The sequence below is a fragment of the Oncorhynchus masou genome, chromosome 24 (assembly GCF_036934945.1).
Source record: "Oncorhynchus masou masou isolate Uvic2021 chromosome 24, UVic_Omas_1.1, whole genome shotgun sequence".
Lineage (NCBI taxonomy): Eukaryota > Metazoa > Chordata > Actinopteri > Salmoniformes > Salmonidae > Oncorhynchus > Oncorhynchus masou.
This window is the reverse complement of record NC_088235.1, coordinates 8,185,793-8,209,437: the sequence shown is the minus strand read 5'-3', so window position 1 is coordinate 8,209,437 and position 23,645 is coordinate 8,185,793. Positions and strand designations below refer to the sequence as shown.

General features: G+C 53.2%; 2 protein-coding genes across 2 annotated transcripts; both read left to right on the top strand.

The window, feature by feature from the left end:
- The first annotated feature begins 15,470 nt into the window (after positions 1-15,470).
- On the top strand, positions 15,471-17,407 carry LOC135511553 (homeobox protein HMX3-like). Its single transcript, XM_064933037.1, has 2 exons — positions 15,471-15,817; positions 16,397-17,407. Exons 1-2 carry the CDS (start codon positions 15,502-15,504, stop codon positions 17,008-17,010), a joined length of 930 nt encoding a protein of 309 aa, XP_064789109.1. The 5' UTR covers positions 15,471-15,501; the 3' UTR covers positions 17,011-17,407.
- A 1,612-nt stretch (positions 17,408-19,019) lies between these two features.
- On the top strand, positions 19,020-20,193 carry LOC135513379 (homeobox protein HMX2-like). Its single transcript, XM_064936304.1, has 2 exons — positions 19,020-19,299; positions 19,658-20,193. Exons 1-2 carry the CDS (start codon positions 19,020-19,022, stop codon positions 20,191-20,193), a joined length of 816 nt encoding a protein of 271 aa, XP_064792376.1.
- The last annotated feature ends 3,452 nt before the right edge of the window (positions 20,194-23,645 follow it).

Below are 23,645 nucleotides of genomic sequence, written 5' to 3'. Positions count from 1 at the left end.
GTGTTGTCCCCTGACAGGGCAGAGTGTTGTCCTCCCTAACAGGGCAGAGTGTTTTCCCCCTGACAGGGCAGAGTGTTGTCCCCCTGACAGGGCAGAGTGTTGTCCCCCTGACAGGGCAGAGTGTTGTCCCCCTGACAGGGCAGAGTGTTGTCCCCTGACAGGGCAGAGTGTTGTCCCCCTGACAGGGCAGAGTGTTGTCCCCTGACAGGGCAGAGTGTTGTCCCCTGACAGGGCAGAGTGTTGTCCTCCCCCTGACAGGGCAGAGTGTTGTCCTCCCCCTGACAGGGCAGAGTGTTGTCCACCTGACAGGGCAGAGTGTTGTCCCCCTGACAGGGCAGAGTGTTGTCCCCCTGACAGGGCAGAGTGTTGTCCCCTGACAGGGCAGAGTGTTGTCTCCCTGACAGGGCAGAGTGTTGTCCTCCCCTGACAGGGCAGAGTGTTGTCCCCCTGACAGGGCAGAGTGTTGTCCCCCTGACAGGGCAGAGTGTTGTCCCCCTGACAGGGCAGAGTGTTGTCCCCCTGACAGGGCAGAGTGTTGTCCTCCTGACAGGGCAGAGTGTTGTCCCCCTGACAGGGCAGAGTGTTGTCCCCCTGACAGGGCAGAGTGTTGTCCCCTGACAGGGCAGAGTGTTGTCCCCTGACAGGGCAGAGTGTTGTCTCCCTGACAGGGCAGAGTGTTGTCCCCCTGGCAGGGCAGAGTGTTGTCCCCCTGACAGGGCAGAGTGTTGTCTCCCTGACAGGGCAGAGTGTTGTCCCCCTGACAGGGCAGAGTGTTGTCCCCCTGACAGGGCAGAGTGTTGTCCCCCTGACACATGGTTTACAGGGCAGAGTGTTGTCTCCCTGACAGGGCAGAGTGTTGTCCCCCTGACAGGGCAGAGTGTTGTCCCCCTGACAGGGCAGAGTGTTGTCCCCCTGACACATGGTTTACAGGGCAGAGTGTTGTCCCCCTGACAGGGCAGAGTGTTGTCCCCCTGACAGGGCAGAGTGTTGTCCCCCTGACAGGGCAGAGTGTTGTCCCCCTGACAGGGCAGAGTGTTGTCCCCCTGACACATGGTTCACAGGGCAGAGTGTTGTCCCCCTGACAGGGCAGAGAGTTGTCCCCCTGACAGGGCAGAGTGTTGTCCCCCTGTCAGGGCAGAGTGTTGTCCCCCTGACAGGGCAGAGTGTTGTCCCCCTGACAGGGCAGAGTGTTGTCCCCCTGACAGGGCAGAGTGTTGTCCTCCCCCTGACAGGGCAGAGTGTTGTCCTCCCCCTGACAGGGCAGAGTGTTGTCCCCCTGACAGGGCAGAGTGTTGTCCCCCTGACAGGGCAGAGTGTTGTCTCCCTGACAGGGCAGAGTGTTGTCCCCCTGACAGGGCAGAGTGTTGTCCCCCTGACAGGGCAGAGTGTTGTCCCCCTGACACATGGTTTACAGGGCAGAGTGTTGTCCCCTGACAGGGCAGTGTGTTGTCCCCCTGACAGGGCAGAGTGTTGTCCCCCTGACAGGGCAGAGTGTTGTCCCCCTGACAGGGCAGAGTGTTGTCCCCCTGACACATGGTTCACAGGGCAGAGTGTTGTCCCCCTGACAGGGCAGAGTGTTGTCCCCCTGACAGGGCAGAGTGTTGTCCCCCTGTCAGGGCAGAGTGTTGTCCCCCTGACAGGGCAGAGTGTTGTCCCCCTGACACATGGTTCACAGGGCAGAGTGTTGTCCTCCCCCTGACAGGGCAGAGTGTTGTTCCCCTGACAGGGCAGAGTGTTGTCCCCCTGTCACATGGTTCACAGGGCAGAGTGTTGTCCCCCTGACACATGGTTCACAGGGCAGAGTGTTGTCCCCCTGACAGGGCAGAGTGTTGTCCCCCTGACAGGGCAGAGTGTTTTCCCCCTGACAGGGCAGAGTGTTGTCCCCTGACAGTGCAGAGTGTTGTCCCCCTGACAGGGCAGAGTGTTGTCCCCCTGACAGGGCAGAGTGTTGTCCCCCTGACAGGGCAGAGTGTTGTCCCCCTGGCAGAGCAGAGTGTTGTCCCCCTGACAGGGCAGAGTGTTGTCTCCCTGACAGGGCAGAGTGTTGTCCCCCTGACAGGGCAGAGTGTTGTCCCCCTGACAGGGCAGAGTGTTGTCCCCCTGACACATGGTTTACAGGGCAGAGTGTTGTCCCCCTGACAGGGCAGAGTGTTGTCCCCCTGACAGGGCAGAGTGTTGTCCCCCTGACAGGGCAGAGTGTTGTCCCCCTGACAGGGCAGAGTGTTGTCCCCCTGACACATGGTTCACAGGGCAGAGTGTTGTCCCCCTGACAGGGCAGAGTGTTGTCCCCCTGTCAGGGCAGAGTGTTGTCCCCCTGTCAGGGCAGAGTGTTGTCCCCCTGACAGGGCAGAGTGTTGTCCCCTGACAGGGCAGAGTGTTGTCCCCCTGACAGGGCAGAGTGTTGTCCCCCTGACAGGGCAGAGTGTTGTCCCCCTGACAGGGCAGAGTGTTGTCTCCCTGACAGGGCAGAGTGTTGTCCCCTGACAGGGCAGAGTGTTGTCCCCCTGACAGGGCAGAGTGTTGTCTCCCTGACAGGGCAGAGTGTTGTCCCCCTGACAGGGCAGAGTGTTGTCCCCCTGACAGGGCAGAGTGTTGTCCCCCTGACACATGGTTTACAGGGCAGAGTGTTGTCCCCCTGACAGGGCAGAGTGTTGTCCCCCTGACAGGGCAGAGTGTTGTCCCCCTGACAGGGCAGAGTGTTGTCCCCCTGACAGGGCAGAGTGTTGTCCCCCTGACACATGGTTCACAGGGCAGAGTGTTGTCCCCCTGACAGGGCAGAGTGTTGTCCCCCTGACAGGGCAGAGTGTTGTCCCCCTGTCAGGGCAGAGTGTTGTCCCCCTGTCAGGGCAGAGTGTTGTCCCCCTGACAGGGCAGAGTGTTGTCCCCCTGACACATGGTTCACAGGGCAGAGTGTTGTCCTCCCCCTGACAGGGCAGAGTGTTGTTCCCCTGACAGGGCAGAGTGTTGTCCCCCTGTCACATGGTTCACAGGGCAGAGTGTTGTCCCCCTGACACATGGTTCACAGGGCAGAGTGTTGTCCCCCTGACAGGGCAGAGTGTTGTCCCCCTGACAGGGCAGAGTGTTTTCCCCCTGACAGGGCAGAGTGTTGTCCCCCTGACAGGGCAGAGTGTTGTCCCCCTGACAGGGCAGAGTGTTGTCCCCCTGACAGGGCAGAGTGTTGTCCCCCTGACAGGGCAGAGTGTTGTCCCCCTGACAGGGCAGAGTGTTGTCCCCCTGACAGGGCAGAGTGTTGTCCCCCTGACAGGGCAGAGTGTGTCCCCCTGACAGGGCAGAGTGTTGTCCCCCTGACAGGGCAGAGTGTTGTCCTCCTGACAGGGCAGAGTGTTGTCCCCTGACAGGGCAGAGTGTTGTCCCCCTGACAGGGCAGAGTGTTGTCCCCTGACAGGGCAGAGTGTTGTCCCCCTGACAGGGCAGAGTGTTGTCCCCCTGACAGGGCAGAGTGTTGTCCCCCTGACAGGGCAGAGTGTTGTCCCCTGACAGGGCAGAGTGTTGTCCCCCTGACACATGGTTCACAGGGCAGAGTGTTGTCCCCCTGACAGGGCAGAGTGTTGTCCCCCTGACAGGGCAGAGTGTTGTCCCCCTGACAGGGCAGAGTGTTGTCCCCCTGACAGGGCAGAGTGTTGTCCCCTGACACATGGTTCACAGGGCAGAGCGTTGTCCCCCTGACAGGGCAGAGTGTTGTCCCCCTGACACATGGTTCACAGGGCAGAGTGTTGTCCCCCTGACAGGGCAGGGGGCAGAGTGTTGTCCCCCTGACAGGGCAGAGTGTTGTCCCCCTGACAGGGCAGAGTGTTGTCCCCCTGACAGGGCAGAGTGTTGTCCCCCTGACAGGGCAGAGTGTTGTCCCCCTGACAGGGCAGAGTGTTGTCCCCCTGACAGGGCAGAGTGTTGTCCCCTGACAGGGCAGAGTGTTGTCCCTGACAGGGCAGAGTGTTGTCCCCCTGACAGGGCAGAGTGTTGTCCCCCTGACAGGGCAGAGTGTGTCCCCCTGACAGGGCAGAGTGTTGTCCCCTGACAGGGCAGAGTGTTGTCCCCCTGACAGGGCAGAGTGTTGTCCCCCTGACAGGGCAGAGTGTTGTCCCCCTGACAGGGCAGAGTGTTGTCCCCCTGACAGGGCAGAGTGTTGTCCCCTGACAGGGCAGAGTGTTGTCCCCTGACAGGGCAGAGTGTTGTCCCCCTGACAGGGCAGAGTGTTGTCCCCTGACAGGGCAGAGTGTTGTCCCCCTGACAGGGCAGAGTGTTGTCCCCTGACAGGGCAGAGTGTTGTCCCCCTGACAGGGCAGAGTGTTGTCCCCTGACAGGGCAGAGTGTTGTCCCCTGACAGGGCAGAGTGTCCCCCTGACAGGGCAGAGTGTTGTCCCCCTGACAGGGCAGAGTGTTGTCCCCCTGACAGGGCAGAGTGTTGTCCCCCTGACAGGGCAGAGTGTTGTCCTCCCCTGACAGGGCAGAGTGTTGTCCTCCCCCTGACAGGGCAGAGTGTTGTCCTCCCCCTGACAGGGCAGAGTGTTGTCCTCCCCTCCCCTGACAGGGCAGAGTGTTGTCCTCCCCCTGACAGGGCAGAGTGTTGTCCTCCCCCTGACAGGGCAGAGTGTTGTCCTCCCCTGACAGGGCAGAGTGTTGTCCTCCCCCTGACAGGGCAGAGTGTTGTCCTCCCTGACAGGGCAGAGTGTTGTCCTCCCCTGACAGGGCAGAGTGTTGTCCTCCCCCTGACAGGGCAGAGTGTTGTCCTCCCCAGGGCAGAGTGACAGGGCAGAGTGTTGTCCTCCCCTGACAGGGCAGAGTGTTGTCCTCCCCCTGACAGGGCAGAGTGTTGTCCTCCCCCTGACAGGGCAGAGTGTTGTCCTCCCCTGACAGGGCAGAGTGTTGTCCTCCCCCTGACAGGGCAGAGTGTTGTCCTCCCCTGACAGGGCAGAGTGTTGTCCTCCCCCTGACAGGGCAGAGTGTTGTCCTCCCCCTGACAGGGCAGAGTGTTGTCCTCCCCTGACAGGGCAGAGTGTTGTCCCCCCCTGACAGGGCAGAGTGTTGTCCTCCCCCTGACAGGGCAGAGTGTTGTCCTCCCCCTGACAGGGCAGAGTGTTGTCCCCCTGACAGGGCAGAGTGTTGTCCCCCTGACAGGGCAGAGTGTTGTCCTCCCCCTGACAGGGCAGAGTGTTGTCCTCCCCCTGACAGGGCAGAGTGTTGTCCTCCCCCTGACAGGGCAGAGTGTTGTCCTCCCCCTGACAGGGCAGAGTGTTGTCCTCCCCCTGACAGGGCAGAGTGTTGTCCTCCCCCTGACAGGGCAGAGTGTTGTCCTCCCCCTGACAGGGCAGAGTGTTGTCCCCCTGACAGGGCAGAGTGTTGTCCCCCTGACAGGGCAGAGTGTTGTCCCCCTGACAGGGCAGAGTGTTGTCCTCCCTGACAGGGCAGAGTGTTGTCCTCCCCTGACAGGGCAGAGTGTTGTCCTCCCCTGACAGGGCAGAGTGTTGTCCTCCCCTGACAGGGCAGAGTGTTGTCCTCCCCTGACAGGGCAGAGTGTTGTCCTCCCCCTGACAGGGCAGAGTGTTGTCCTCCCCTGACAGGGCAGAGTGTTGTCCTCCCCTGACAGGGCAGAGTGTTGTCCTCCCCCTGACAGGGCAGAGTGTTGTCCTCCCCTGACAGGGCAGAGTGTTGTCCTCCCCTGACAGGGCAGAGTGTTGTCCTCCCCTGACAGGGCAGAGTGTTGTCCTCCCCTGACAGGGCAGAGTGTTGTCCTCCCCCTGACAGGGCAGAGTGTTGTCCTCCCCCTGACAGGGCAGAGTGTTGTCCTCCCCCTGACAGGGCAGAGTGTTGTCCTCCCCTGACAGGGCAGAGTGTTGTCCTCCCCTGACAGGGCAGAGTGTTGTCCTCCCTGACAGGGCAGAGTGTTGTCCTCCCTGACAGGGCAGAGTGTTGTCCTCCCCCTGACAGGGCAGAGTGTTGTCCTCCCCCTGACAGGGCAGAGTGTTGTCCTCCCCTGACAGGGCAGAGTGTTGTCCTCCCCTGACAGGGCAGAGTGTTGTCCTCCCCCTGACAGGGCAGAGTGTTGTCCTCCCCCTGACAGGGCAGAGTGTTGTCCTCCCCTGACAGGGCAGAGTGTTGTCCTCCCCCTGACAGGGCAGAGTGTTGTCCTCCCCCTGACAGGGCAGAGTGTTGTCCTCCCCCTGACAGGGCAGAGTGTTGTCCTCCCTGACAGGGCAGAGTGTTGTCCTCCCCTGACAGGGCAGAGTGTTGTCCTCCCCCTGACAGGGCAGAGTGTTGTCCTCCCCTGACAGGGCAGAGTGTTGTCCTCCCCTGACAGGGCAGAGTGTTGTCCTCCCCTGACAGGGCAGAGTGTTGTCCTCCCCTGACAGGGCAGAGTGTTGTCCTCCCCTGACAGGGCAGAGTGTTGTCCTCCCCCTGACAGGGCAGAGTGTTGTCCTCCCCTGACAGGGCAGAGTGTTGTCCCCCCTGACAGGGCAGAGTGTTGTCCCCCTGACAGGGCAGAGTGTTGTCCCCCTGACAGGGCAGAGTGTTGTCCCCCTGACAGGGCAGAGTGTTGTCCCCCTGACAGGGCAGAGTGTTGTCCCCCTGACACATGGTTTACAGGGCAGAGTGTTGTCCCCCTGACAGGGCAGAGTGTTGTCCCCCTGACAGGGCAGAGTGTTGTCCCCCTGACAGGGCAGAGTGTTGTCCCCCTGACAGGGCAGAGTGTTGTCCCCCTGACACATGGTTCACAGGGCAGAGTGTTGTCCCCCTGACAGGGCAGAGTGTTGTCCCCCTGACAGGGCAGAGTGTTGTCCCCCTGACAGGGCAGAGTGTCCCCCTGTCAGGGCAGAGTGTTGTCCCCCTGACAGGGCAGAGTGTTGTCCCCCTGACACATGGTTCACAGGGCAGAGTGTTGTCCTCCCCCTGACAGGGCAGAGTGTTGTTCCCCTGACAGGGCAGAGTGTTGTCCCCCTGTCACATGGTTCACAGGGCAGAGTGTTGTCCCCCTGACACATGGTTCACAGGGCAGAGTGTTGTCCCCCTGACAGGGCAGAGTGTTGTCCCCCTGACAGGGCAGAGTGTTTTCCCCCTGACAGGGCAGAGTGTTGTCCCCCTGACAGGGCAGAGTGTTGTCCCCCTGACAGGGCAGAGTGTTGTCCCCCTGACAGGGCAGAGTGTTGTCCCCCTGACAGGGCAGAGTGTTGTCCTCCTGACAGGGCAGAGTGTTGTCCCCCTGACAGGGCAGAGTGTTGTCCCCCTGACAGGGCAGAGTGTTGTCCCCCTGACAGGGCAGAGTGTTGTCCCCCTGACAGGGCAGAGTGTTGTCCCCCTGACAGGGCAGAGTGTTGTCCCCCTGACAGGGCAGAGTGTTGTCCCCCTGACAGGGCAGAGTGTTGTCCCCCTGACAGGGCATGGTTCCCCTGACAGGGCAGAGTGTTGTCCCCCTGACAGGGCAGAGTGTTGTCCCCCTGACAGGGCAGAGTGTTGTCCCCCTGACAGGGCAGAGTGTTGTCCCCCTGACAGGGCAGAGTGTTGTCCCCCTGACACATGGTTCACAGGGCAGAGCGTTGTCCCCCTGACAGGGCAGAGTGTTGTCCCCCTGACACATGGTTCACAGGGCAGAGTGTTGTCCCCCTGACAGGGCAGAGTGTTGTCCCCCTGACAGGGCAGAGTGTTGTCCCCCTGACAGGGCAGAGTGTTGTCCCCCTGACAGGGCAGAGTGTTGTCCCCCTGACAGGGCAGAGTGTTGTCCCCCTGACAGGGCAGAGTGTTGTCCCCCTGACAGGGCAGAGTGTTGTCCCCCTGACAGGGCAGAGTGTTGTCAACCTGACAGGGCAGAGTGTTGTCCCCCTGACAGGGCAGAGTGTTGTCCCCTGACAGGGCAGAGTGTTGTCCCCTGACAGGGCAGAGTGTTGTCCCCCTGACAGGGCAGAGTGTTGTCCTCCTGACAGGGCAGAGTGTTGTCCCCCTGACAGGGCAGAGTGTTTTCCCCCTGACAGGGCAGAGTGTTGTCCCCTGACAGGGCAGAGTGTTGTCCCCTGACAGGGCAGAGTGTTGTCCCCCTGACAGGGCAGAGTGTTGTCCCCCTGACAGGGCAGAGTGTTGTCCCCCTGACAGGGCAGAGTGTTGTCCCCCTGACACATGGTTCACAGGGCAGAGTGTTGTCCCCCTGACAGGGCAGAGTGTTGTCCCCCTGACAGGGCAGAGTGTTGTCCCCCTGACAGGGCAGAGTGTTGTCCCCCTGACAGGGCAGAGTGTTGTCCCCCTGACACATGGTTCACAGGGCAGAGCGTTGTCCCCCTGACAGGGCAGAGTGTTGTCCCCCTGACACATGGTGGGCAGAGTGTTGTCCCCCTGACAGGGCAGAGTGTTGTCCCCCTGACAGGGCAGAGTGTTGTCCCCCTGACAGGGCAGAGTGTTGTCCCCCTGACAGGGCAGAGTGTTGTCCCCCTGACAGGGCAGAGTGTTGTCCCCCTGACAGGGCAGAGTGTTGTCCCCCTGACAGGGCAGAGTGTTGTCCTCCTGACAGGGCAGAGTGTTGTCCCCCAGGGCAGAGTGTTGTCCCCCTGACAGGGCAGAGTGTCCCCCTGACAGGGCAGAGTGTTGTCCCCCTGACAGGGCAGAGTGTTGTCCCCCTGACAGGGCAGAGTGTTGTCCCCCTGACAGGGCAGAGTGTTGTCCTCCCCCTGACAGGGCAGAGTGTTGTCCTCCCCCTGACAGGGCAGAGTGTTGTCCTCCCCCTGACAGGGCAGAGTGTTGTCCTCCCCCTGACAGGGCAGAGTGTTGTCCTCCCCTGACAGGGCAGAGTGTTGTCCTCCCCCTGACAGGGCAGAGTGTTGTCCTCCCCCTGACAGGGCAGAGTGTTGTCCTCCCCTGACAGGGCAGAGTGTTGTCCTCCCCCCCCTGACAGGGCAGAGTGTTGTCCTCCCCCTGACAGGGCAGAGTGTTGTCCTCCCCTGACAGGGCAGAGTGTTGTCCTCCCCCTGACAGGGCAGAGTGTTGTCCTCCCCCTGACAGGGCAGAGTGTTGTCCTCCCCTGACAGGGCAGAGTGTTGTCCTCCCTGACAGGGCAGAGTGTTGTCCTCCCCTGACAGGGCAGAGTGTTGTCCTCCCCTGACAGGGCAGAGTGTTGTCCTCCCCTGACAGGGCAGAGTGTTGTCCTCCCCCTGACAGGGCAGAGTGTTGTCCTCCCCTGACAGGGCAGAGTGTTGTCCTCCCCCTGACAGGGCAGAGTGTTGTCCTCCCCCTGACAGGGCAGAGTGTTGTCCTCCCCTGACAGGGCAGAGTGTTGTCCTCCCCTGACAGGGCAGAGTGTTGTCCTCCCCTGACAGGGCAGAGTGTTGTCCCCCCTGACAGGGCAGAGTGTTGTCCTCCCTGACAGGGCAGAGTGTTGTCCTCCCCTGACAGGGCAGAGTGTTGTCCTCCCCTGACAGGGCAGAGTGTTGTCCTGACCAGAGTGTTGTCCCCCTGACAGGGCAGAGTGTTGTCCTCCCCTGACAGGGCAGAGTGTTGTCCTCCCCCTGACAGGGCAGAGTGTTGTCCCCCTGACAGGGCAGAGTGTTGTCCTCCCCCTGACAGGGCAGAGTGTTGTCCTCCCCCTGACAGGGCAGAGTGTTGTCCTCCCCTGACAGGGCAGAGTGTTGTCCTCCCCTGACAGGGCAGAGTGTTGTCCTCCCCCTGACAGGGCAGAGTGTTGTCCTCCCCCTGACAGGGCAGAGTGTTGTCCTCCCCCCCCTGACAGGGCAGAGTGTTGTCCTGACCCCTCCCCTGACAGGGCAGAGTGTTGTCCTCCCCCTGACAGGGCAGAGTGTTGTCCTCCCTGACAGGGCAGAGTGTTGTCCTCCCCTGACAGGGCAGAGTGTTGTCCTCCCCCTGACAGGGCAGAGTGTTGTCCTCCCCCTGACAGGGCAGAGTGTTGTCCTCCCCTGACAGGGCAGAGTGTTGTCCTCCCCTGACAGGGCAGAGTGTTGTCCTCCCCTGACAGGGCAGAGTGTTGTCCTCCCCCTGACAGGGCAGAGTGTTGTCCTCCCCTGACAGGGCAGAGTGTTGTCCTCCCCCTGACAGGGCAGAGTGTTGTCCTCCCCCTGACAGGGCAGAGTGTTGTCCTCCCCTGACAGGGCAGAGTGTTGTCCTCCCCTGACAGGGCAGAGTGTTGTCCTCCCCTGACAGGGCAGAGTGTTGTCCTCCCCTGACAGGGCAGAGTGTTGTCCTCCCCTGACAGGGCAGAGTGTTGTCCTCCCCTGACAGGGCAGAGTGTTGTCCTCCCCTGACAGGGCAGAGTGTTGTCCTCCCCTGACAGGGCAGAGTGTTGTCCTCCCCCTGACAGGGCAGAGTGTTGTCCTCCCCCTGACAGGGCAGAGTGTTGTCCTCCCCCTGACAGGGCAGAGTGTTGTCCTCCCCTGACAGGGCAGAGTGTTGTCCTCCCCTGACAGGGCAGAGTGTTGTCCTCCCCTGACAGGGCAGAGTGTTGTCCTCCCCTGACAGGGCAGAGTGTTGTCCTCCCCTGACAGGGCAGAGTGTTGTCCTCCCTGACAGGGCAGAGTGTTGTCCTCCCCTGACAGGGCAGAGTGTTGTCCTCCCCTGACAGGGCAGAGTGTTGTCCTCCCCCTGACAGGGCAGAGTGTTGTCCCCCCTGACAGGGCAGAGTGTTGTCCCCCTGACAGGGCAGAGTGTTGTCCTCCCCCTGACAGGGCAGAGTGTTGTCCCCCTGACAGGGCAGAGTGTTGTCCCCCCTGACAGGGCAGAGTGTTGTCCCCCTGACAGGGCAGAGTGTTGTCCTCAGGGCAGAGTGTTGTCCTGACAGGGCAGAGTGTTGTCCCCCTGACAGGGCAGAGTGTTGTCCCCCTGACAGGGCAGAGTGTTGTCCCCCTGACAGGGCAGAGTGTTGTCCCCCTGACAGGGCAGAGTGTTGTCCCCCTGACAGGGCAGAGTGTTGTCCCCCTGACAGGGCAGAGTGTTGTCCCCCTGACAGGGCAGAGTGTTGTCCCCCTGACAGGGCAGAGTGTTGTCCCCCTGACAGGGCAGAGTGTTGTCCCCCTGACACATGACAGGGCAGAGTGTTGTCCCCCTGACAGGGCAGAGTGTTGTCCCCCTGACAGGGCAGAGTGTTGTCCCCCTGACAGGGCAGAGTGTTGTCCAGAGTGTTGTCCCCACATGACAGGGCAGAGTGTTGTCCCCCTGACAGGGCAGAGTGTTGTCCCCCACATGACAGGGCAGAGTGTTGTCCCCCTGACAGGGCAGAGTGTTGTCCCCCCCAGGGCAGAGTGTGACAGGGCAGAGTGTTGTCCCCCCAGAGTGTTGACAGGGCAGAGTGTTGTCCTCCCTGACAGGGCAGAGTGTTGTCCTCCCCCTGACAGGGCAGAGTGTTGTCCTCCCCCCCTGACAGGGCAGAGTGTTGTCCCCCTGACAGGGCAGAGTGTTGTCCCCCCTGACAGGGCAGAGTGTTGTCCTCCCCTGACAGGGCAGAGTGTTGTCCTCCCCCTGACAGGGCAGAGTGTTGTCCTCCCCCTGACAGGGCAGAGTGTTGTCCTCCCCCTGACAGGGCAGAGTGTTGTCCTCCCCCTGACAGGGCAGAGTGTTGTCCTCCCCTGACAGGGCAGAGTGTTGTCCTCCCCCTGACAGGGCAGAGTGTTGTCCTCCCCTGACAGGGCAGAGTGTTGTCCTCCCCTGACAGGGCAGAGTGTTGTCCTCCCCTGACAGGGCAGAGTGTTGTCCTCCCCTGACAGGGCAGAGTGTTGTCCTCCCCTGACAGGGCAGAGTGTTGTCCTCCCCCTGACAGGGCAGAGTGTTGTCCTCCCCTGACAGGGCAGAGTGTTGTCCTCCCCTGACAGGGCAGAGTGTTGTCCTCCCCTGACAGGGCAGAGTGTTGTCCTCCCCCTGACAGGGCAGAGTGTTGTCCTCCCCTGACAGGGCAGAGTGTTGTCCTCCCCTGACAGGGCAGAGTGTTGTCCTCCCCTGACAGGGCAGAGTGTTGTCCTCCCCCTGACAGGGCAGAGTGTTGTCCTCCCCTGACAGGGCAGAGTGTTGTCCTCCCCTGACAGGGCAGAGTGTTGTCCTCCTGACAGGGCAGAGTGTTGTCCTCCCCTGACAGGGCAGAGTGTTGTCCTCCCCTGACAGGGCAGAGTGTTGTCCTCCCCTGACAGGGCAGAGTGTTGTCCTCCCCTGACAGGGCAGAGTGTTGTCCTCCCCTGACAGGGCAGAGTGTTGTCCCCTGACAGGGCAGAGTGTTGTCCTCCCCTGACAGGGCAGAGTGTTGTCCTCCCCTGACAGGGCAGAGTGTTGTCCTCCCCCTGACAGGGCAGAGTGTTGTCCTCCCCCTGACAGGGCAGAGTGTTGTCCTCCCCTGACAGGGCAGAGTGTTGTCCTCCCCTGACAGGGCAGAGTGTTGTCCCCCCCTGACAGGGCAGAGTGTTGTCCTCCCCTGACAGGGCAGAGTGTTGTCCTCCCCCTGACAGGGCAGAGTGTTGTCCTCCCCCTGACAGGGCAGAGTGTTGTCCTCCCCTGACAGGGCAGAGTGTTGTCCTCCCCTGACAGGGCAGAGTGTTGTCCTCCCCCTGACAGGGCAGAGTGTTGTCCTCCCCTGACAGGGCAGAGTGTTGTCCTCCCCTGACAGGGCAGAGTGTTGTCCTCCCCCTGACAGGGCAGAGTGTGACAGGGCAGAGTTGTCCTCCCCTGACAGGGCAGAGTGTTGTCCTCCCCCTGACAGGGCAGAGTGTTGTCCTCCCCCCCTGACAGGGCAGAGTGTTGTCCTCCCCTGACAGGGCAGAGTGTTGTCCTCCCCCTGACAGGGCAGAGTGTTGTCCTCCCCCTGACAGGGCAGAGTGTTGTCCTCCCCTGACAGGGCAGAGTGTTGTCCTCCCCTGACAGGGCAGAGTGTTGTCCTCCCCCTGACAGGGCAGAGTGTTGTCCTCCCCTCCAGAGTGTTGTCCTGACAGGGCAGAGTGTTGTCCTCCCCCTGACAGGGCAGAGTGTTGTCCTCCCCCTGACAGGGCAGAGTGTTGTCCTCCCCTGACAGGGCAGAGTGTTGTCCTCCCCCTGACAGGGCAGAGTGTTGTCCTCCCCTGACAGGGCAGAGTGTTGTCCTCCCCTGACAGGGCAGAGTGTTGTCCTCCCCCTGACAGGGCAGAGTGTTGTCCTCCCCTGACAGGGCAGAGTGTTGTCCTCCCCTGACAGGGCAGAGTGTTGTCCTCCCCTGACAGGGCAGAGTGTTGTCCTCCCCTGACAGGGCAGAGTGTTGTCCTCCCCCTGACAGGGCAGAGTGTTGTCCTCCCCCTGACAGGGCAGAGTGTTGTCCTCCCCTGACAGGGCAGAGTGTTGTCCTCCCCTGACAGGGCAGAGTGTTGTCCTCCCCTGACAGGGCAGAGTGTTGTCCTCCCCTGACAGGGCAGGGCAGTGTTGTCCTCCCCTGACAGGGCAGAGTGTTGTCCTCCCCTGACAGGGCAGAGTGTTGTCCTCCCCTGACAGGGCAGAGTGTTGTCCTCCCCTGACAGGGCAGAGTGTTGTCCTCCCCTGACAGGGCAGAGTGTTGTCCTCCCCTGACAGGGCAGAGTGTTGTCCTCCCCTGACAGGGCAGAGTGTTGTCCTCCCCTGACAGGGCAGAGTGTTGTCCTCCCCCTGACAGGGCAGAGTGTTGTCCTCCCCTGACAGGGCAGAGTGTTGTCCTCCCCCTGACAGGGCAGAGTGTTGTCCTCCCCCTGACAGGGCAGAGTGTTGTCCTCCCCTGACAGGGCAGAGTGTTGTCCTCCCCTGACAGGGCAGAGTGTTGTCCTCCCCTGACAGGGCAGAGTGTTGTCCTCCCCTGACAGGGCAGAGTGTTGTCCTCCCCTGACAGGGCAGAGTGTTGTCCTCCCCCTGACAGGGCAGAGTGTTGTCCTCCCCCTGACAGGGCAGAGTGTTGTCCTCCCCTGACAGGGCAGAGTGTTGTCCTCCCCTGACAGGGCAGAGTGTTGTCCTCCCCTGACAGGGCAGAGTGTTGTCCTCCCCTGACAGGGCAGAGTGTCCTGTCCTCCCCCTGACAGGGCAGAGTGTTGTCCTCCCCCTGACAGGGCAGAGTGTTGTCCTCCCCCTGACAGGGCAGAGTGTTGTCCTCCCCCTGACAGGGCAGAGTGTTGTCCTCCCCCTGACAGGGCAGAGTGTTGTCCCCCTGACAGGGCAGAGTGTTGGCTAATGATTGGGCTAATGATTGGGCTAATGATTGGGCTAATGATTGGGCTAATGATTGGGCTAATGATTGCCTACAGGACTTCCTCTCTGCAAATCAGATTAAATTCTGAGTGAAACTTCTGTTGTTGCATGACGCAGTAAACACAAGTATTTGAGTTTGTTTGTTCATACCAGACTTTTGGCTCATTAAAGTGGGATAAAACTCACTAAACATATCACTGGTTAATACATGTATTTCCATATCTGATATAAATCATTTATATTTGACTTGAAAGATAAATAAAAACGTTGTTTTTTTGCTGGAATATAAAAATGTGCACCTCATTGTCATCATTCAGACAGCATGTGGCACCAGAAGGCGCTAATGCAGGTAAAAGCATCCCATTTAGTGTTTAATTAACTGTCAGCATCTAGTCAAAAAGCCCCCCATTCACCCGTCAACAATGACTTACAGTTTCACCCTATTCATGTTGTACATGCACTGCTAATGAGTAGACCTGTCATTACAACCAATTAGGAAATGTGTTTACTTATTAAATGCCTGTTTGACAGTAAGTAATTGTTAGTAACGTCTGAGTGCATTACCCATCCACTTCCATTTTGCTTTCTAATTGGACTTCATGGCCGAAAACACGCCCATCCCATTCAGCCCGGAGCGGGGGTCACACAGTCTGGGTGGACTTGTCGGTCAGTGCAAAAATAGATCCTTGGGACGTTCCTACCCTCAACCCTATACTTAAGCCCAACCTTAAACCCTATACTTAAGCCCAACCCTAACCATATTAAATGTCAATTGGGGATGTCCCAATTTCCCCGCTGAGCAGGCCTACCCTGCCTACTACCCTGCTCCTGTCCCCTCCCTCCCTTCCTCTGCACTTCTCTTCTCCCCCGTAGGCCTACCCTACCTATTCTTGTCCTCCTGTCCCCTCCCTTCCACTGCTCTCCAGTTTCATCTCAAATCCCATTTGCCATTGTAGCCTACATGCCCAATCGCCCAGGACTGCTTGCATTTAACAGTTTTATGTAATCGTTAGTAGAATGCCGTGCAAGTCTGACGCATTGATCATTGTGCCATTTATCATTGCTGCGATCATTCCAGGACAGACCTGCCTCAAGATTTATGCTACATTTTACATGTACATGTTGGTCATTTAGCAGATGCTCTTATCCAGAGTGATATACAGTAGTGAGTGCATACATATTTTCGCACTTTAAAATTATTATTTTTTCTTTATTCTCAAAGCATTCAAAAAAATAGGCTTATGTTTTACTGAAACGCCACGTTTGGGTAACCGGAATAAAGCAACAATATCTTCAACTATTTCTCTTGACGTTTGTTTACTGTGAGCCATTCAAATGGACAATAAACATTCACAAGCGAAGGTAGAGACGGCACAGGAGACCCGTCCGCCCGCTAAAGACTCACCTTTCTCTATCAAGAACCTGCTCAACTTCGACAGTAAACCTTCCAAACCGAAGACGCTGCTTGCCGCCACCAAGGGACTATTGGAAGGAGGTTTCTCTCTCTCCCGGATCGGTGATTTAACTTTTCCTAGTTTTGACATCCCAGCCCAGAGATTTGGATTATCGGCGCACTATTTGGAACGACCGTCGGCGTGGTGGTATCCCTACGCGCTTGGCACATCGGGACACCATCTATACAGGACCGGAGGTAGATTACTCCCTTACATTCAATCGGTTCTGATCATACATTCTGCTCATTGGAATACCTCAAATAATGTTTTGGTTATAACGGATTAAATAAGACTACAACGTATTTTCAAATAAATTATGCTGCTATAATACTTGCTATTCGCAATACTCCTCGGTTGGAATAATAGTCAGACTAATGACTAGTACTTTTTATTTTATTTATTTCACCTTTATTTAACCAGGTCGGCCAGTTGAGAACAAGTTCTCATTTACAATTGCGACATGGCCAAGATAAAGCGTAGCAATTTGACACATACAACAACACAGAGTTACACATGGATGTATAGGTGAACTGTGTCTTAAGTAACCTTCATATTATCATGAATCTTCCGTCGAATATTGCAAAATGTCCCCCAACAATTAGGCCTACTGCCTCAATTTGACTCACCAGGCGATTCAGGTCCTTTTAAGAAAATGTACTTGGATGAGTATAATCAAATTGTTAACTATAGTGGTTTAGAAAAAGTAATTTATGTTTATTTTATGGTTCCATTAATGTTTTCAATGAATGGTAAACATTGTCGTTTATTTCGTTTAGGGTTTGAGAAGGCCATCGTGCGAGACACACCATCAACAGGCGGGGACCGAGACACACCGGAGCTGCTGCGAAAATCACCCGACCCAGACGACCAAGAGGACGACAAAAACAAAAGTACTGATGATATCGTTCTGGAGGAGAGTGATGGGGATGAACCAAAGAAGGAAGTAGAGTTGGTGAATGACTGGAGGAAAATGAAAGACGAGAACTCGGATAAAAAAACGTGTAGGAAAAAGAAAACGCGGACAGTCTTCTCAAGGAGTCAGGTATTTCGGTTGGAGTCGACGTTTGATATGAAACGGTACCTCAGTAGCTCGGAACGGGCAGGCCTGGCAGCATCTCTACACCTCACAGAGACCCAGGTGAAAATCTGGTTCCAGAACAGAAGGAACAAGTGGAAACGACAGTTGGCCGCGGAACTCGAAGCGGCCAATCTGAGCCACGCCGCGGCCCAGAGGATAGTTCGCGTTCCCATATTGTACCACGACAACACCCGCTCAGAAACGGGCAGCGCTGGGAACGTGTCAGTCAGTCAGTCTCTACTAACATTCCCTCATCAAATGTACTATTCACATCCACTAGTCACATCCGTGCCGCTGCTGAGACCAGTTTGAGAGACTCATTTATTGTGTTGATATTTCTGTATTTGAATTTATGTATTACAAACATTATTAGGCCTATTTTTATTTATTTTTAATCTATGATAATAGTTGGTGTTGGTTAAAAGGCTTTGTATAATGTCCAGGTCCATTATGACATGTTGTATTTATTATTATTATTATTATTTTGTATTCCCATATCCAAAACTGAAATATTTCCTCCTAATCAAATAATTTCATATTAAATTGTTGTGCGTCCAAAGTAATCTAAACATTTGGTATTGATTTTGCTTTAATTTAACTGATGGGTTTTATATATGTTTTTAAACAGGGTGGAACGTATAGGTCTGTCTCCGTGTAGCCTACGACATTTTACAATGAATTACATCGATGTTTTGTGTGAGATTAGAACAAATCCTAAATAAAGTTAATATTTCATCATGTATAGCCGTTTATGTGTAATAGTTATATAGTTCTACTGTTCGCTTCACGTCCACGGTATAATGGCTCACAGCTGAAAAATAACTGCTACTTTGACCTATATCGTTTTATAGCGCAAGACAGTGAGGACAAATCACATGTTCTTAAGTATGGAAAAGCATAGGCTACACGTCTCACAATGTTATCGCATACTTTTACTTGCTGTCAACGCGAAATGTAATAAATAAACAAAAATCCGTGACAAGAGTTTCACATAAATGGCCAAAACATGGAGATTTTTTTTTTTTTTTTTTACATTACATCTATAGGGCGGCAGGGTGGTTAGTAACCAAAAGGTTGCAAGTTCGAATCCCTGAGCTGACAAGGTACAAATCTGTCGTTCTGCCCCTGAACAGGCAGTTAACCCACTGTTCCTAGGCCGTCATTGAAAATAAGAATTTGTTCTTAACTGACTTGCCTAGTAAAATAAAGATTAAATTAAATACCTTTAATAAAACGTTGGCTGTTTCGTATCAAATACAGTATGTCCTTGCATTAGATTGAATTTTAGAGTTAAACATAGCGCTCCTTTGGGGAAACATTTTATGTGTCATTCATTTGAAGGGATTTGGAATTCATCAAGACAATTTGAAGGCTTTAACTTATAGACAACAAAAGCATAGCACGCATTTTAATGAATAAAATAATGTAATATAATAGTTTTTCGCTAATTCTATTTCTCTATTGTCAGAGGATGACTCATCCCAGAGATATCCTACTGGGCACATACGTCTATTCCTCGTTGGTTCAACGTAATTTCGTTGAAATGGCGAGGAAACAACGTTGATTCAGCCAGTGTGCTCAGTGGGATATGACTCTGGACAAAACAATAAATGATGTCAACATAACTGATATCAAAACACATATTTCAATAATTTCTTGAATTTGGCCCATAGGCTATATATAGATAGGCCTAAAGATTAAGAGATGTCTTCACAAAATAAATTCCATTTAATTTATTCTGGTATTTTCAAGAACAGAATGGTGAAATCGCCAAAGGCCAATTTTCAGACAGAAACAAGGCGTACATTGGCCTTTCCGAATCCATCTGAGAGGATTAAGACTTGGTTTCACATCTCTGTACGGAATAAGTACAACGAAATCAGCTCACTAATTTGTAACAAAATTAATCTCAAATTAGTGGCAATAATACAGCACGGAATAGTGGAAATTCAAAATAGAGCTATATGTCTACAACACTTGATCTTGAAGTGCATTTTCATTTGTAATATTCAAATATTGACTGTGGAACTTTGGGTAAACGGCAGGTGTGCATAGCATTAATTTGTTGCAGACTGAGTTGGGTTGGGGAGCGCTTTGGTGCGTGTGTCTCTCTCCAGCACGGTTTAAAATGACCGGGTCTCTTCCCAGCTTGTGATTGGTCCATGAGAATCCTACCTACGCGCAAACAAAGTAACTGAACGTTGTATGTGAGTGATGGTACTCGGGGAATTCAGACATAACTTTGCAGAAGGAGAACAAACCCGCTTCTGAAAAAATATCCAACGGGTTCCACATTTATTGCCTGAAGTTAAAGGTTCTAAATGTTTATCAGAATGAAGAAATCTGAAGACAGTGGCAGTAAAGTATCATTTAACTCAGTTTCCAATTTCACTATTCAGTCAATTCTTGGAACTGTGTCCGAGGACGCGCACAAGGACAGTTGTAATTCTCGTTCCAACGCGGGGCTGCTGCAGAGACAACGCATGCGCTCCGTGTCTTCAGAAGGATTCAGCGGTGGGGAGGATTCGACAGACTTCTACCCTTTACCCGGAGGAAAGAAACCACGCAATGACCTCAACGATCTCACACTTTCTTGTCTCAGTAAGTGAAAATGCTTTATAAAATGTGTTTTATGTTGGGCTAGCCTACTTGATTGTTATTCTGATAACAATGACACAGTATATTAAACCTATAACTATTATTATTACTATTGAACGATGTAAGATATTATGATAAAGAATGACAGACTACAGCAATTGTTTTATTTCTTTGTTTATTAGAAGTCTAATTAGAGATTTTTCGGCTACTGATAAAAAATATTATTTTCAACTGCTTGATGGAAGAAGAAAAACGTTACTTGATTGATTTTAAATGATGCTGTGTTTTTAACACAATAACAAGATAGCCACGTTTTTTTAAATAAACATTTGGATTGATTACCGTGCTTGCACTATTTTAGGTGACAAAAACAGACTAATTCTGGGGCAAGAGGTGGTGAAGAGACATCAACTTTTTCATGATTATAAAGAAGGTGACCAGAGATACTACAACCAAACATCACCTGCTATTTCAGAGGGAAAGGGTCATATTGACGACGACGAAACATCCAACTCATCAAGGAAGAAGTCTCGGACCGTATTCTCGCGGAGTCAGGTTTACCAACTAGAATCGACGTTTGACCTGAAACGTTACCTTAGCAGTACAGAACGAGCGAGTCTCGCCTCCAGTCTCCAGTTGACAGAGATACAGGTGAAAACTTGGTTCCAGAATCGGAGGAACAAGTGGAAACGTCTGCTTTCTGCGGAGATAGAGGCGGTGAACATGGCTCACGCATCATCCGCACAAACTCTGGTTGGGATGCCGTTCTTCTTCAAAGAGAATTTCCGGCTACGGATTCCTGTCCCTGGATCAATGACTTTCCCTACACCTCTATGTTATCCAGGGAGCAACATGCAAGCTTTACCTGTGTACAATTTTTATAATAAAATTGAATAGAATGATTGCCAGATCATTGCCAGCCTTTTGTAGTCTAATTCATTAAATTACAAACTATTTATATTGCCATTATTAGGATGTGCCATGGGCCTATTTTATTACAACACACCGAATCATAAATAACCTGACAAAACAATGTCTACATATCCGTCCACTGCCTCCCAGTGTATTTTCTTCTCTCGATTCTTAGAAAAAAAACGTTCTGGATCGAAACAAAAATTGTTTATTATTGTTTGCTTCATATACTGTATGGCACCCCGCAGGGGTTCTTCTTCACTTAACCACAATTGGTTCCATATAAGAACCCTTGGGTTCCATATAGTATTCTATATGGGATTCAATACAGGGTTCTGGAACCAATTTCGGTTCTATATAGAACCTTAAGCGGTGCCATACATGAAGTAAGCATATATCCCTTTATGGTTCTATCCAGAACCCATTTTCATAAAATAAGGTTATACCGGTAGGTCACGTCATTCAGTCCCGTCCTATCAGGAAACAATACCGTTTTATGAGTTACAAATTTCATAACAAAAGTCGCAAAGGTGAGAACATGTTACATTGAAAATGTGTGTGTGGGCCATTTCATGCTGTATGATTTACCTGACGCACGAAAAATGTCACGAACTGGCTGATGCAAACATTAAATGCCGGTAAATTTGTATAAATGCCGACAGAAAATGTGTTCATTCGACATGGTGGGATCTTTTTGTGTCGGTAAAATGAATTATGATGAGAAATAGCGGTGGAAATGCCTTTAAGCGCAAATATTGATATAATAAACATATCGATGTAAACTTGAGAGTCACGCAATATGCCGTGTGGTCCTCCCATTTTGACTCAGGAAAGCATGCAGTTTATGAGGCTGCAGATTAAATAAATAATGATGAACTTCACAGGATGGTGAATGTGCAAGGTGATTAGCTTGATGCTCCTTTACATTAAATATAATCAGGCAAAAAGTCAGTTTGATGGAAACACATCTCTGATGGGAAAATGCGCATATAGTTCGTTTTAAATAATACGTACGATTTGGCTGTTGGGGGGCAAGGGGCCCCGTCGCTCCGGTAAAATCATGGACAACTACGTGCCATTTTCAAGGGATTGTGAAATACATGTTAAAACTATTTGGTTTTAATATCATCACCTATTGAGGATAGTCAGAGAATAGGGAAGTTACACTTCCCGATTATTCCATACAAAACAATTGCCTACATTTAGCGCTGTCACAACAAGTAACTTCATGCTTTTCGTGATCAGTAAACATCAATGATCGTGTCATTTAAGATAGGTGAAGGCACATATCCATTTGATATGTAGCGAGCAAACAATATAATTTAACTTGCTTCACGAGAGATTAGGCTTTTGGAAAAAGCTTAACATCGGCAGGTCCTCGTCCTGGTAAAGTTGACGGACTCCTGTCATTACCACTATAGATGGAAAGCAAATCAAACAATATTAGGATATAGCCGTCTAGTTTATTCCCTGGAAGTTCGCTTGTTAACTCCCGTTCTGCCAGTCATTCTGTTAAAGATCCCCAAAGCACACACATCCCTGGGTCGCTCCTCTTTTCAGTTCGCTGCAACTCGCGACTGGAACGAGCTGCAACAAACACTCAAACTGGACAGTGTTATCTCCATCTCTTCACTCAAAGACTCAATCATGGACTCTCTTACTGACAGCTGTGGCTGCTTTGTGGGATGTATTGTTGTCTCGACCTTCTTGCCCTTTGTGCTGTTGTCTGTGCCCAATCATGTTTGTACCCTGTTTTGTGCCTCTACCATGTTGTGTTGCTACCATGCTGTTGTCATGTGTTGCTGCCATGCTCTGGTGTCATGGGTTGCTGCCATGCTATATTGTTGTCTTAGGTCTCTCTTTAAGTAGTGTTGTCTCTCTTGTCATGATGTGTATTTTGTCCTATATTTTTATTTAATTTATTTTTAATCCCAGCCCGGTCCTGCAGGAGGCCTTTTGTCTTTTGGTAGGACGTCATTGTAAATAAGAATTTGTTCTTAACTGACTTTCCTAGTTAAATAAAGATTAAATAAAATAACACAAATTGACATGATCTGTTATTAGCTAGCTAGCCAATTTGACGTGATCCATCAATCAATGTAGCCTGTCTGTCAGCAGAAATCCTAATGAAATACTAAACAATATTGAAATGGAGATCATGTTAGCTGACTTCGCTAGGTTGGCCTACATTGGGGATCATGTTAGCTGACTTCGCTAGGTAGGCCTACATTGGGGATCATGTTAGCCAACTGCACATAGTTGTTCAACTCTACATACCGTATTCCGGTTAGGCAGGACATTACCGTGTTCCAGTTAGGCGGTACATTACCGTGTTCTGGTTAGGCAGTACATTACCGTGTTCTGGTTCGGCAGTACATTACCGTGTTACAGTTAGGCGGTACATTACCGTGTTCTGGTTAGACGGGACATTACCGTATTCCGGTTAGACGGTACATTACCGTGTTCTGGTTAGACGGTACATTACCGTGTTCTGGTTAGGCGGTACATTACCGTATTCCGGTTAGGCAGGACATTACCGTGTTCCAGTTAGACGGTACATTACCGTGTTCTGGTTAGGCAGGACATTACCGTGTTACAGTTAGGCAGTACATTACCGTGTTCTGGTTAGGCGGTACATTACCGTGTTCCAGTTAGACGGTACATTACCGTGTTCTGGTTAGGCAGTACATTACCGTGTTCTGGTTAGGCAGGACATTACCGTGTTACAGTTAGGCAGTACATTACCGTGTTCTGGTTAGGCGGTACATTACCGTGTTCCAGTTAGACGGTACATTACCGTGTTCTGGTTAGGCAGTACATTACCGTGTTCTGGTTAGGCAGTACATTACCGTGTTCCAGTTAGACGGTACATTACCGTGTTCCAGTTAGACGGTACATTACCTTGTTCTGGTTCGGCGGTACATTACCGTGTTCTGGTTAGACAGTACATTACCGTGTTACAGTTAGGCGGTACATTACCGTGTTCTGGTTAGACGGTACATTACCGTGTTCCGGTTAGACGGTACATTACCGTGTTCTGGTTAGACGGTACATTACCGTGTTCTGGTTAGGCGGTACATTACCGTGTTCTGGTTAGACAGTACATTACCGTGTTACAGTTAGGCGGTACATTACCGTGTTCTGGTTAGGCGGTACATTACCTTGTTCTGGTTCGGCGGTACATTACCGTGTTCTGGTTAGGCAGTACATTACCGTGTTACAGTTAGGCAGTACATTACCGTGTTCCGGTTAGACGGTACATTACCGTGTTCCGGTTAGACGGTACATTACCGTGTTCTGGTTAGACGGTACATTACCGTGTTCTGGTTAGGCGGTACATTACCGTGTTCTGGTTAGACAGTACATTACCGTGTTACAGTTAGGCGGTACATTACCGTGTTCTGGTTAGGCGGTACATTACCGTGTTCTGGTTAGAT